Raw genomic sequence first — 15,591 nt, 5'->3', positions numbered from 1 at the left:
CCTTACACACCGGACCATACCACCATACCACCATACCACCGGACTATAACACCTTACCACCGGACCATACCACCTTACCACCGGAACATACCACCTTACCACCAGACCATCCCACCTTACCACCGGACCATACCACCTTACCACCGGACCATTCCGCCATACCACCCTACCATACCACCATACCACCGGACCATACCACCTTACCACCGGACCATACCACCTTACCACCGGACCATACCAACTTACCACCGGACCATACCACCTTACCACCGGACCATACCACCTTACCACCGGACCATACCAACTTACCACCGGACCATACCGCCTTACCACCGGACCATACCACCTTACCACCGGACCATTCCGCCATACCACCTTACCATACCACCATACCACCGGACCATACCACCGGACCATACCACCTTACCGGACCATACCACCTTACCATACCACCATACCACCGGACCATACCGCCTTACCACCGGACCATACCACCGGACCATTCCGCCATACCACCTTACCACCGGACCATACCACCATACCACCGGACCATACCACCTTACCGGACCATACCGCCTTACCACCGGACCATACCACCGGACCATTCCGCCATACCACCTTACCACCGGACCATACCACCATACCACCGGAACATACCACCTTACCACCAGACCATACCACCATACCACCGGACCATACCACCATACCACCAGACCATACCGCCTTACCACCGGACCATGTCACCATACCACCTTACAACCGGACCATATCATCATATCTCCGGACCATACCACCTTACCACCGGACCATACCGCCTTACCACCGGACCATACCACCTTACCACCGGACCATACCACCATACCACTGGACCATACCACCTTACCACCGGACCATACCACCTTACCACTGGACCATACAACCTTACCACTGGACCATACCACCTTACCACCGGACCATACCACCTTACCACCGGACCATACCACCATACCACCATACCACCGGACTATACCACTTTACCACCGGACCATACCACCTTACCACCGGAACATACCACCTTACCACCAGACCATACCACCTTACCACCGGACAATACCACCTTACCACCGGACCATTCCGCCATACCACCCTACCATACCACCGGACCATACCACCTTACCACCGGACCATACCAACTTACCACCGGACCATACCACCTTACCACCGGACCATACCACCTTACCACCGGACCATACCACCGGACCATTCCGCCATACCACCTTACCACCGGACCATACCACCATACCACCGGACCATACCACCTTACCGGACCATACCGCCTTACCACCGGACCATACCACCGGACCATTCCGCCATACCACCTTACCACCGGACCATACCACCATACCACCGGAACATACCACCTTACCACCAGACCATACCACCATACCACCGGACCATACCACCATACCACCAGACCATACCGCCTTACCACCGGACCATGTCACCATACCACCTTACAACCGGACCATATCATCATATCTCCGGACCATACCACCTTACCACCGGACCATACCGCCTTACCACCGGACCATACCACCTTACCACCGGACCATACCACCATACCACTGGACCATACCACCTTACCACCGGACCATACCACCTTACCACTGGACCATACAACCTTACCACTGGACCATACCACCGGACCATACCACCTTACCACCGGACCATACCACCATACCACCATACCACCGGACTATACCACTTTACCACCGGACCATACCACCTTACCACCGGAACATACCACCTTACCACCAGACCATACCACCTTACCACCGGACAATACCACCTTACCACCGGACCATTCCGCCATACCACCCTACCATACCACCGGACCATACCACCTTACCACCGGACCATACCAACTTACCACCGGACCATACCACCTTACCACCGGACCATACCACCTTACCACCGGACCATACCAACTTACCACCGGACCATACCGCCTTACCACCGGACCATACCACCTTACCACCGGACCATTCCGCCATACCACCTAACCATACCACCATACCACCGGACCATACCACCTTACCGGACCATACCGCCTTAGCACCGGACCATACCACCGGACCATACCACCTTACCGGACCATACCACCGGACCATACCACCTTACCGGACCATACCACCTTACCGGACCATACCACCTTACCATACCACCATACCACCGGACCATACCACCTTACCGGACCATACCGCCTTACCACCGGACCATACCACCGGACCATTCCGCCATACCACCTTACCACCGGACCATACCAACTTACCACCGGACCATACCACCTTACCACCGGACCATAACACCTTACCACCGGACCATACCGCCTTACCACTGGACCATACCGCCATACCACCTTACCACATTAACACCGGACCATACCACCTTCACCCTTGATTGCTGTGTCTATCTTTTCACATATGATAGAGCGGATTCATTCAGCTCATGTTCTCCCCCTGCAAATTGTAAACCAGATTTGGTGCACGCCATTGTATCGACAGTGCAGTTTCTCCGTTTTCTCGCTGATCTTTGTTCTTTCTTCTGTTTGTCCCGTGTACACGAGTGGGCATCACCACATAAACTTGTTAATGTTACCTAAATTAAGATAACGAAAGATTAGTTTAGAATATTCTTGTAAATTCTAATTTAAGCGGGGGGAGGTCAACATTCCGTGCTCACTCCCATCTTCTTAAAATATAACCCTAACCTTAAATTAAAACCAAAAAGCACATTTTTGATCTCATAATTTTTTGGGGGGGGGATTTAGCCGAGTGTGACTTTCTGCTTGTGGTAACTAGTGACAACGGAAAACCGGAAGCATGCACTGCAGCGTGTCATTAATGTCTATTTTGATTGGACCCCAGGTTGTAAATCTGTTCGTCAAGTTCCCGCCTCCAATGACGTTTTGGGCATGTCGCGGACGCTATTGGCGGTTGCGCTGTCCGGTCGTTTGGTGTATATTGTTATGAGTATGGCGGCGGATACTAACTGACGACGGCAAGTTGTTAGAAATGTTCAGTTCAACTGAAGAAAGCTTTAATTTAAAAACTTTTTTTTTTGTGGTCGATAGTGTTTCGAGTGACATTTCTAACATCGACGCAACACAGTTTTAATTTTCTTTCTTGGGACTATTCAGAAGATTACTGGACAGGTGATGCTGCAGTCAAACCTGTCTCCGTTTCCCGAGTCTGCTCTGTCAGTCACCGAACTACCTAGTCTTTCCTATCTAACTCTTTCCGACTCGGCTAACGTGAACTTTTGCAATGAGACCAGTTTATTGTCTACTTGTTTTTTTTTGTTACTTGTCAAAAATAACACAAGTTTACCTGAGGTAACACCATTACACCCGTTCCAGAGCTAGTTGATCACGACTTTTCACCCGAAGAGGCCCGACTCCTATTCCAGCTAAATGACAAGTTCTCAGCGCGTTAGCTTAACTAGCCATATAGCTAATTACTCTTTATAACAGTGTTATTGCTCAATGCCTGTCCAGCTCTACTTACCTCTACAATAGTCGTTTTAAGGCGTGTGTCTTTGAACCTGTTTGGAACATTATGCTTCACGATTAGAAGGATTTGTTGCTGGGACCCTGAATTAGCCTGCTAGCCTTCCTAAATCGGGAGTGGCTAGAAGTTGCATTAGCTAGTTAAACATTTAGCTAGCAAACAACCTCAGATACTCACTCTTTAGCACCCGTCCATAGTGAGTATGATAAACAACTTAATGTTAACTCAGCCTCTATGGGGGAAAAAAAACACATATTGATGACATATTAAACCACGGCCAAATTGTCAGCGGGTGTGTTTCAATGGCCAGCCGTATCATCAGCAGGCACAGGGATAGGAAACCGTGCAATGGTCAGATTGTGTAATATAGCTATCTGGATTTATCCGATGGGCTAAAGATTAGCTGCCTGCCGCTAACTTGCGCGGCATCATAACGCTTCTCTCGCTATACATTTTGATGGACGTGGGAAGATATTTTCTAGATTGCTACTGTTGCTATCGTCAAATGGTTTGGGCTGTACTGTATTGTGGCCTGTACGTAATCGTATTTTGTCATTCACTGGACGTAATGTAGCTCTGTAGAAAGATACCATAAATACATATTTTTTTTTTTTTTTACATGAATACAGGAGGTTTTACGTGTCTCTTTGAATCAAAATAAGAAAACACGTCCATATGAATGGCTAGCTAGCAGTGCTTAACTTAAAATAGAAGAGCCAGACAGACAGCGAATAGCCAGGTTACATGGTTTATTAACACAACAGCCGAGGATTTAAGACTGAAGTTAGTCATTCTGGATCAAGAAACCTTGTCTTTCGTCGCTGATTGGAGTAACACTCCCAAGCCATCATCAATGCCTTCAGCGCTGGCCGCCTTCTCCTGCCGCCCGAATTCACACCCTTTTCAGGAACGTCATGTCTACCTGGACGAGCCAGTCAAGATCGGGCGCTCTGTGGCACGATGCCGACCGGCTCAGAACAACGCTACGTTCGACTGCAAGGTTCTGTCACGGAACCATGCCCTGGTCTGGTTTGATCACAAGACGGGCAAGGTGAGTCTGACTCTCAACCATTCGGCTAACTACTAGCTTTTACTTTGCATGGTCATTGTACATTTTTTTATTTCACCTTTTATTTAACCAGGTAGGCCAGTTGAGAACAAGTTCTCATTTACAACTGCGACCTGGCCAAGATAAAGCAAAGCAGTGCAACACAAACAAAAACACAGAGTTACACATGGAGTTAACAAACATATGGTCAATAACACAATGTAGAAAATCTATATAAGGTGTGTGCAAATGAGGTAACATTAGGGAGGTAAGGCAATAAATAGGCCGTAGTGGCAAAGTAATTACAATATAGCAATTAAACACAGGAGTGATAGATGTGCAGAAGATGAATGTGCAAGTAGAGATAATGGGGTGCAAAAAAATAGCAATATGGGGATGAGGTAGTTGGATGGGCTATGGACAGGTGCAATGATCTGTGAGCTGCTCTGACAGCTGGTATTTAAAGTTAGTGAGGGAGCACATGTTACAGTGACCAGTGAGCTGAGATATGGCAGGGCTTTACCTAGCAAAGACTTATAGATGACCTGGAGCCAGTGGGTTTTCCTACGAGTATGAAGCGAGGGCCAGCCAACGAGAGCATCCCGGTTGCAGTGGTGGGTAGTCAAATCAAATCAAATGTATTTATATAGCCCTTCTTACATCAGCTGATATCTCAAAGTGCTGTACAGAAACCCAGCCTAAAACCCCAAACAGCAAGCAATGCAGGTGTAGAAGCACTGTGGCTAGGAAAAACTACCTAGAAAGGCCAAAACCTAGGATAAACCTAGAGAGGAACCAGGCTATGAGGGGTGGCCAGTCCTCTTCTGGCTGTGCCGGGTGGAGATGATAACAGTACATGGCCAAGATGTTCAAATGTTAACAGTTGTAAGGGTCAAGATTTAGCAACTCTCAGATCATCAGCTATCTGGATTTGGGTGAAGGAGAAATGGGGAAGGCTTGGGCAAGTTGCTGTGGGGGGTGCAGAGCTGTTGACCGGGGTAGGGGTAGCCAGTTGGAAAGTATGGCCAGCAGTAGAAAAATGCTTATTGACATTCTCAATTATCGTGGCTATATCGGTGGTGACAGTGTTTCCTAGCCTCAGTGCAGTGGGCAGCTGGGAGGAGGTGCTCTTATTCTCCATGGACTTTAGTGTCCCAGAACTTTTTATAGGATGAACATTTCTATTTGAAAAAGTTATCCTTAGCTTTCCTAACTGCCTGTGTATATTTTTGGTTCCTGACTTCCCTGAAAAGTTGCATATCATGGGGGCTATTCGATGCTAATGCAGTACGCCACAGGATGTGGAGAATTTGTTTTTAATTAACTGACTTGCCTAGTTAAATAAAGGTTGAATAAATGGTGGTCTCCTTCAATTACTCCCCTCCCCCTTCTTCCCCGTCAGGTCTGTCCGACAGTCTTCCTCAATAGCAAGGCTGTGGTCACTGAGTCTGTACATAGTCAAAGATTTCCTTAAGTTTGGGTCAGTCACAGTGGTCAGGTATTCTGCCACTGTGTACTCTCTGTTTAGGGCCACTAACAGTGGTCAGGTATTCTGCCACTGTGTTCTCTCTGTTTAGGGCCAAATAGCATTCTAGTTTTCTCTGTTTTTTTGTTAATTACTTGACACATTGGAAATAATTATCTTTTTGTTTTCTCGTGATTTGGTTGGGTCTAATTGTGTTGTTGTCCTGGGGCTCTGTAGGACCTGCTTGCTTAGGGGACTCTTCTCCAGGTTCATCTCTCTGTAGGGGATGGCTTTGTTATGGAATGTTTGGGAATCGCTTCCTTTTAGGTGGTTGTCGAATTTAACCGCTCTTTTCTGGATTTTGATAATTAGTTCTGCTCAGCATGCATTATTTGGTGTTTTACGTACACAGGATATTTTTGCAGAATTCTAAATTTGGTGTTTGTTCCATTTTGTGAATTCTTGGTTGGTGAGCAGACCCCAGATTCTATAACTGATTCAAGTATTTTTAGCCAGATCCTAATTGGTATGTCAAATTGTATGTTCCTTTTGATGGCGTAGAAGGCCCTTCTTGTCTTGTTTCTCAGTTGGTTCACAGCTCTGTGTAAGTTACCTGTGGCGCTGATGTTTAGGCCAAGGTATGTATAGTTTTTGTGTGCTCTAGGGCAACTGTGTCTAGATGGTATTTGTATTTGTGGACCTGGCATCTGAACCTTTTTTGGAATACCATTATTTTTGTCATACTGAGATTTACTGTCAGGGCCCAGGTCTGGCAGAATCTGTGCAGAAAATCTAGGTGCTGCTGTAGGCCCTGCTTGGTTGGTGACAGAAGCACCAGATCATCAGCAAACAGTAGACATTTGACTTCAGATTCTAGTAGGGTGAGGCCGGGTGCTGCAGACTGCTCTCTCTCTCTCCCTTTCTCTCTCTCCTGCCTGAACAGTCACTGCCAGACAGGCATGTTGAACAGGCTTGTAATCAGCTGCAAACCAGGTAACTCCATGGAATCGGTCAGTCTGCCACCTTTTGCGAAATAATGGATTATAGCTGCAGGGTTGACACACAAGGACAGCTATGGCAACTGTACTGAGATGGAATATGAAGCCATTGGTCGAAGTTCTGTTTTGTATAGGGTTATAGGACAGTGCTATTTGTGTCTACTTGTCTGTCTCCAATCAAATTCTATGTGTCAAATGCTTCGTAAACAATAGTCTGACTAACAGTGAAATGCTTACTGACAGGTCCCAACAATGCAGAGAAAAATAATAGAAAGTAAACGTGATAATAAATACACAATAATATGGTACCAGTATTGACTCAATGATAACTAGGCAATATACATGGTACCAGTATTGACTCAATGATAACTAGGCAATATACAGGGTACCAGTACTGATTCAATAATAACATGGCTATACACAGGGTACCAGTACTGAGTCAATAATAACATGGCTATATACAGGGTACCAGTACTGATTCAATAATAACATGGCTATATACAGGGTACCAGTACTGATTCAATAATAACTGAGTCAATAATAACATGGCTATATACAGGGTACCAGTACTGATTCAATAATAACATGGCTATATACAGGGTACCAGTACTGATTCAATAATAACATGGCTATATACAGGGTACCAGTATTGACTCAATGATAACTAGGCAATATACTGGGTACCAGTACTGATTCAATAATAACTGAGTCAATAATAACATGGCTATGCACATGGTACCAGTACTGAGTCAATAATAACATGGCTATATACAGGGTACCAGTACTGATTCAATAATAACTGAGTCATTAATAACATGGCTATGCACATGGTACCAGTACTGAGTCAATAATAACATGGCTATATACAGGGTACCAGTACTGATTCAATAATAACTGAGTCATTAATAACATGGCTATGCACATGGTACCAGTACTGAGTCAATAATAACATGGCTATATACAGGGTACCAGTACTGATTCAATAATAACTGAGTCAATAATAACATGGCTATGCACATGGTACCAGTACTGAGTCAATAATAACATGGCTATATACAGGGTACCAGTACTGATTCAATAATAACTGAGTCAATAATAACATGGCTATACACAGGGTACCAGTACTGAGTCAATAATAACATGGCTATGCACATGGTACCAGTACTGAGTCAATAATAACATGGCTATATACAGGGTACCAGTACTGATTCAATAATAACTGAGTCAATAATAACATGGCTATGCACATGGTACCAGTACTGAGTCAATAATAACATGGCTATATACAGGGTACCAGTACTGATTCAATAATAACTGAGTCATTAATAACATGGCTATGCACATGGTACCAGTACTGAGTCAATAATAACATGGCTATATACAGGGTACCAGTACTGATTCAATAATAACTGAGTCAATAATAACATGGCTATGCACATGGTACCAGTACTGAGTCAATAATAACATGGCTATATACAGGGTACCAGTACTGATTCAATAATAACTGAGTCAATAATAACATGGCTATACACAGGGTACCAGTACTGAGTCAATAATAACATGGCTATATACAGGGTACCAGTACTGAGTCAATAATAACATGGCTATATACAGGGTACCAGTACTGAGTCAATAATAACATGGCTATACACAGGTTACCAGTACTGATTCAATAATAGCCGAGTCAATAATAACATGGCTATACACAGGGTACCAGTACTGAGTCAATGTGCAGGGGTACGACTTAATAACTTGGCTATATACATGGGGAAACTGTACTGAGTGTGTGTGTAGGGGTATGAGGTAATTGAGGAAGATGCTGTATGTACAGTTGAAGTCGGAAGTTTACATACACCTTAGCCAAATACATAAGATCACCACTTTATTTTAAGAATGTAAAATGTCAGAATAATAGTAGAGAGAATGATTTATTTCAGCTTTTATTTCTTTCATCACATTCCCAGTGGGTCAGAAGTTTACATACAATCAATTACAATTTGGTAGGATTGCCTTTAAATAGTTTAACAAGAAATTTGTGGAGTGGTTGAAAAACGAGTTTTAATGACTCCAACCTAAGTGTATGTAAACGTCCGACTTCAGCTGTACATATAACTAGGAATAAAGTGGCCAGTCAACAGGATGGATAACGAACAGTACCAGCAGCGTATGTGATGAGTCAAAGTTAGTGCAAAAAGGGTCAGTGCAAATAGTCCGGATAACTATGTAGCAGTTTTATGGCTTGGGGTTAGAAGCTGTTCAGGATCCTCTTATTTCTACACTTAGTGCATCGGTACCACTTGCCGTGTGGTAGCAGAGAGAACACTCTATGACTCGGGAGGCTGCAGTCTTTGACATTTTTTAGGGCCTCCCTCTGACACCGCCTGGTATTGAGGTCCTGGTTGACAGGGCGCTCGGCCCCAGCCATTTACTGGTCCGTACGCGCTACCCTCTGTAGCGCCTTGCGGTCGGATGCCAAACAGTTGCCATACCAAGTGGTGATGCAGCCAGTCAAGATGCTCTCAATGGTGCAGCTGTATAACTTTGAGGTCTGAGAGCCCAGTCAAATCTTTTCAGCCTCCTGAGTGGAAGAGGCATTTTCTTATTTTTTTAAATTCACGACTGTTGGTGTGATAGATCCTTAGGGATTTGGACACTGAGGAGCTCTCAACCTGCTCCACTACAGCCCTGTCAATGTGACTGGGGTGTGCTCAGCCCTCTGTTTCCTGTAGATCTGCTCTTTTGTCTTGCTGACGTTGAGGGAGAGGTTGTCCTGGCACTACACTGCTAAGCCTCTGACCTCCTCCCTATAGAGACTGTCTCATTGTCGGTGATGAAGCCAATTTAATGATGGTGTTGGAATCGTGCGCGGCCGTACAGTCTTGAGCGGAGTACAGGAGGGGACTAAGCACGCTCCCCTGTGGGGCCCTCGTGTTGATGTGTTGTTGCCTACCCTCACCACCTGGGGGTGGTCTGTAAAAGTCCAGGATCCATTTGCAGAGAGTGGTGTTCAGTCCCAGGGTCCTTGACTTAGTGATGCGCTTGGTGGGACCTGTGGTGTTGAACACTGAGCTGAAGTCAATGAACAGCATTCTCACGTAGGTGTTCCTTTTGTCCAGGTGGGAAAGGGCAGTGTGGAGTGCAATAGAGATGCGTCATCTGTGGATCTTTTGGGGCAGTATGTGAATTGGATTGGTCTGGGATGATGGTGTTGATGTGAGCCATGACCAGCCTTTTAAAGCATTTCATGGCCACGTATGTGCGTGCTATGGGGTGATGGTGATTTAGATAGGTTACCTGGGTATTCTTGGGCACGTGGCTGTCAAATGTTGGCGAGTAAATAATCCACCTCAACCCTCCATTCTATTGGCGAACGTATGGTCACCGGAGAACAAACTGGATGAGCTCCGTTCAAGACTCTTACCAACGGGACCTGAAGAACTGTAATATCCTATGATTCTCTGAGTCGTGGCTGAACAAGGAAATGGATAATGTTGAGCTAGCTCGCTTTTCAATGCATCTTTAAGACCGTACAGCAGCGTCGGGTAAGGTTAGGGTAAGGGGTGTTAACAACAGCTGGTGCACAATCTCTAATATTTAGGTCTCGATGTTCTGTTCGCCTGAGATAGAATACCTCATGATAAACTGTAGACCATACTATACTGAACAAAAATATAAACGCAACGTGAAGTGTTGGTCCCATGTTTAATGAGCTGAAATAAAAGATCCCAGGAATGTTCCATATGCACAAAAAGCTTATTTCTCTCAAACTTTGTGTGCAATTTGCAGTGGTATTCAAAGACAGATTCACCAAAATATGTGACAATTTTGTTGGCACTCTATTCCCCATAGGGCTCTGGTCTAAAGTAGTGCACTATGTAGGGAGTAGGGTGCCATAGGGCTCTGGTCAAAAGTAGTGCATTATTTGTGACCACACCCCAAATCTAATGAGATGACCTTAACTGTAAATGTAGGTTTTTGTCATCAGCCATTGACCTTAAATTAATTGCGTTTAAATCAATTATCAAAATGAAAAGGAACCAATAAATACATTTACTCAAAATTGTCACATATTTTGGCGAATCTGTCTTTGAATACCACTGCAAATTGCCTGGGCCACAGTTGATAGGACATCTCAGGAAGCTAATGAGCTTCAATAAAGACTGTTAATGCAAGACCCACACACAAAACAGACGCACCCCCCCCCCCCAGCTGTCTGCTAGATTGACAACTCAAGACGACACCCCACACTACGTGCGTCACATACCTCCCCCAAGGCCTTTCTCATGTACCCACATGCACATCGATCCAGTTCTGTAGTAGAATCAGCACGTTTCCTTGATGAAAAGGTTGTCGTGTTGTCAGGAGGTAATGTTTTTAGGTTACTTACACAGGGCAGTGTTGTGAGTGGAAAGTTAGAGGGCTGGAATTGGTTCATCTCACCGGACCTCCTGTTCAACTGAGAAACCCATCAGATCAGTAAGTCCTGGACTGGGTACAGTATAGCACAGTTGGCACAAACCAGCCTACCTGAGAAACCCACTAGGTCATGTGTCAGGGGTTCAATGTGATTAAAACTTATGACAGCCAGATAATGTGTGGATTTCTCTGGATGTTTACCAAACCAGTTACTGTCCTCCACCCACTCCATATCAGTAGGCTTACAGTACATCATGAACTAGTAAGTTTGCTAAACTGATTTCGGTGCTGCTGTAACCAGTCCTCTCCCTCAAATCCCTGGAGAACTAAATGGCTGTTTTATAAGCTAGGTGTCTATGTTGTGCTTCCTGTTGCTATTAACCAGGCCTCTCTGAACGTTTTAGTTTGACCAGCGTTATAGGTGCAGCAGGCAGCGTCTGGAGTTGAATATAGACAGACACACCCCTTACTTGAAATGCAGCCCGGTTCTTCCTGCTTGTACTAATACACTACATCCCCTACTCGCTGCTTGAAGGACAAACCAGATCGTGCTGATAAAGCAGCGGGTGTCCATCCTATCTTCCCTAACCACTGAACATCAGCCGTAACGTCCTATCTTCCCTGGCCACTGAACATCAGCCGTAACGTCCTATCTTCCCTGATCACTGAACATCAGCCGTAACGTCCTATCTTCCTTGACCACTGAACATCAGACGTAATTCTATACTGAACAAAAATATAAACACAACATGTAAAGTGTGGGTCCCATGTTTCATGAGCAAAGATAAAAGTTTCCTCTAAAATGTTCCATACGCACAAAAAGCTCTTCTCATTTTGTGCACATTTGTTTACATCCCAAAGCATTTCTTCTTTGCTAAGATATGCCACTCCTGTCAGTTGGATGGATTATCAAGAAACTGATAACACAGCATGATCATTAAACATGTGCACCTTGGGGCCTCCCGGGTGGCGCAGGGGTTAAGGGCGCTGTACTGCAGCGCCAGCTGTGCCACCAGATACTCTGGGTTTGCGCCCAGGCTCTGTTGTAACCGGCCGCGACCGGAAGGTCTGTGGGGCGACGCACAATTGGCCTAGCGTCGTCCGGGTTAGGGAGGGTTTGGCCGGTAGGGATATCGTTGTCTCACCAGCGACTCCTGTGGCGGGCCAGGCTCGGTGCGCGCTAACCAAGGTTGCCAGGTGCACGGTGTTTCCTCCGACACATTGGTGCGGCTGGCTTCCGGGTTGGATGCGCGCTGTGTTAAGAAGCAGTGCGGCTTGGTTGGGTTGTGTATCGGAGGATGCATGACTTTCAACCTTTGTCTCTCCCGAGCCCGTACGGGAGTTGTAGCGATGAGATAAGGTAGTAGCTACTAAACAATTGGATACCACGAAATTGGGGAGAAAACGGGGTTAAATTGAATACAAATATTTAAAAAAAATGTGCACCTTGTGCAGCGGGGGGGGGAAGGCCACTCTAAAATGTGTGGTTTTGTCAACAAAATGCAAATGGCATATTGACTGCAGGAATGTCCACCAGAGCTGTTGCCGGAGAATTGCATTTAAATTTCTCTTCCACAAGCTGCCTCCTATGTCGTTTTAGAGAATTTGGCAGTAAGTCCAACCGGCCTCACAACCGCAAACCACGTGACCTCATCCGGCTTCTTCACCTGCGGGATCGCCCACGCTCCAGCAGGTATATCTCACTGGTCATCCCCAAAGCCTTTCCTTCCAGTTCTCTGCTGCCAATGACTGGAACGAATTGCAAAAATCACTGAAGTTGGAGACTTAGATCTCCCACACTAACTTCAAGCAATGGCTGTCAGAGCAGCTTACTGATCGCTGCAGCTGTACACAACCCATCTGTAAATAGCCCATCCAACCAACTACCTACCTCATCCCCATATTTGTTTAGTTTTTTTCTGCTCGTTTGCACACCAGTATTTCTACTTGCACATCCTCATCACTCCAGTGTAAATTGCTAAATTGTAATTACTTCTCCACTATGGCATATTTATTGCCTTACCTCCTTACTACATTTGCACACACTGTATACAAATGTTCTATTGTGTTATTGACTGTACGTGTGTTTATCCCATGTGTAACTGTTGTGTTATTGACTGTACGTTTGTTTATCCCATGTGTAACTGTTGTGTTATTGACTGTGTTTATCCCATGTGTAACTGTTGTTTTTGTCGCATTGCTTTGCTTTATCTTGGCCACATTGCAGTTGTAAATGAGAACTTGTTCTCAACTGGCCTAACTGGTTAAATAAAGGTGAAATAAAAAATTAAAATCTGAGGGGGGTGGGTGCTGAGGAGTATTTCTGTCTGTATTAAAGCCCTTTTGTTGGGATAAACTCATTCTGATTGGCTGGTCCTGGCTCCCCAGTGGGTGGGAATATGCCCAACCATGGCTGTGCCCCTGCCTCGTCATGTGAAATCTATAGATTAAGGCCTGATGAATTTATTTCAGTTGACGGATTTCTTTATATGAACTGTATCTCAGTAAATTCTTTGAAGTTTTTGCATGTTGCATTTATCTTTTTGTTCAGTATATTTCCAAACGTGTGCTCTCTTGTCCCTCTGCAGCAGACCTATGGTGAGCAATGTGTTTGGAACATCGCAATGCACATAGAATTGTGAAAATCGCAATGCATATTGTATCGGCACCATAGTATCGTGATAATATCGTATCGTAAGGTCACTGGCAATTCCCAGCCCTAAACTATAGTATTGTAACGGTGTATTCCACCTCTCTGTATTTCAGTTCTACCTGCAGGACACTAAGAGTAGTAACGGGACGTTCATCAACAGCCAGCGTCTGAGCCGGGGGTCCGAGGAGAGTCCTCCCTGTGAGGTCCTCTCTGGTGACTTCATCCAGTTCGGTGTGGACGTCACAGAGAACACCCGTAAAGGTACACACAACATTGATGTCCGCTGTACAGTTGAAGTCGGAAGTTTACATACACTTAGGTTGGAGTCATTAAAAATAGTTTTTCAACCACTCCACAAATTTCTTGTTAACAAACAATAGTTTTGGGAAGTCGGTTAGGACATTACTTTGTGCATGACACAAGTCATTTTTCCAACAATTGTTTACAGACAGATTATTTCACTTATAATTCACTGCATCACAATTCCAGTGGGTCAGAAGTTTACATACACTAGTTGACTGTGCCTTTAAACAGCTTGGAAAATTCCAGAAAATGATGTCATGGCTTTAGAAGCTTCTGATAGGCTAATTTACATAATTTGAGTCAATTGGAGGTGTACCTGCGGATGTATTTCAAGGCCTACCTTCAAACTCAGTGCCTCTTTGCTTGACATCATGGGAAAATCAAAAGAAATCAGCCAAGACCACAGAAAAAAAGTTGTAGACCTCCATAAGTCTGGTTCATCCTTGGGAGAAATTTCCAAACGCCTGAAGGTACAATCTGTACAAACAATAATACACAAGTATAAACACCATGGGACCATGACAGGAAGGTGACGTGTTCTATCTCCTAGAGATGAATGTACTTTGGTGTGAAAAGTGCAAATCAATCCCAGAACTACAGTAAAGGACCTTGTGAAGATGCTGGAGGAAACCGGTACAAAAGTATCTATATCCACAGTAAAACGAGTCCTAAATCGACATAACCTGAAAGGCCGCTCAGCAAGGAAGAAGCCACTGCTCCAAAACCGCCATAAAAAAGCCATTCTGATGAAACAAAAATAGAAATGTTTGGCCATAATGACCATCGTTATGTTTGGAGGAAAACGGGGGAGTCTTGCAAGCCGAAGAACACCATCCCAACCGTGAAGCACGGGAAGCATCATGTTGTGGGGGTGCTTTGCTGCAGGAGGGACTGGTGCACTTCACACAATAGATGGCATCATGAGGACGGAAAAGTATTTGGAAGTTGAAGCTTGGTCACAAATGGGTCTTCCGAATGGACAATGACCCCAAGCATACTTGGCGGCGGCAGCGTAGCCTAGTGGTTAGAGCGTTGGACTAGTAACCGAAAGGTTGCAAGATCTAATCCCCGAGCTGACAAGGTACAAATCTGTCATTCTGCCCCTGAACAGGGCAGTTAACCCACTGTTTCTAGACCATCATTGAAAATAAGAATTTGTT

General features: G+C 45.1%; 1 protein-coding gene across 4 annotated transcripts in view; it reads left to right on the top strand.

The window, feature by feature from the left end:
• The first annotated feature begins 2,994 nt into the window (after positions 1-2,994).
• Positions 2,995-15,591, top strand: part of LOC139371473 (sarcolemmal membrane-associated protein-like) — a 121,057-nt gene continuing 108,460 nt past the window's right edge. For 2 of the 4 annotated variants that reach the window (XM_071111916.1, XM_071111913.1), the window contains exons 1-2: positions 3,025-4,599; positions 14,242-14,389. In XM_071111916.1, the coding sequence (XP_070968017.1) occupies positions 4,402-4,599; positions 14,242-14,389 (346 nt within the window). In that variant the 5' untranslated portion in view covers positions 3,025-4,401. Of the gene's footprint in view, positions 4,600-14,241; positions 14,390-15,591 lie in introns of all 4 variants that reach the window. The other 2 variants (XM_071111914.1, XM_071111915.1) reach the window with 2 other exon arrangements.

Source organism: Oncorhynchus clarkii, chromosome 17 (genome assembly GCF_045791955.1).
Source record: "Oncorhynchus clarkii lewisi isolate Uvic-CL-2024 chromosome 17, UVic_Ocla_1.0, whole genome shotgun sequence".
NCBI classification, from domain to species: Eukaryota; Metazoa; Chordata; class Actinopteri; order Salmoniformes; family Salmonidae; genus Oncorhynchus; species Oncorhynchus clarkii.
This window is presented reverse-complemented; position numbering and strand designations above follow the sequence as displayed.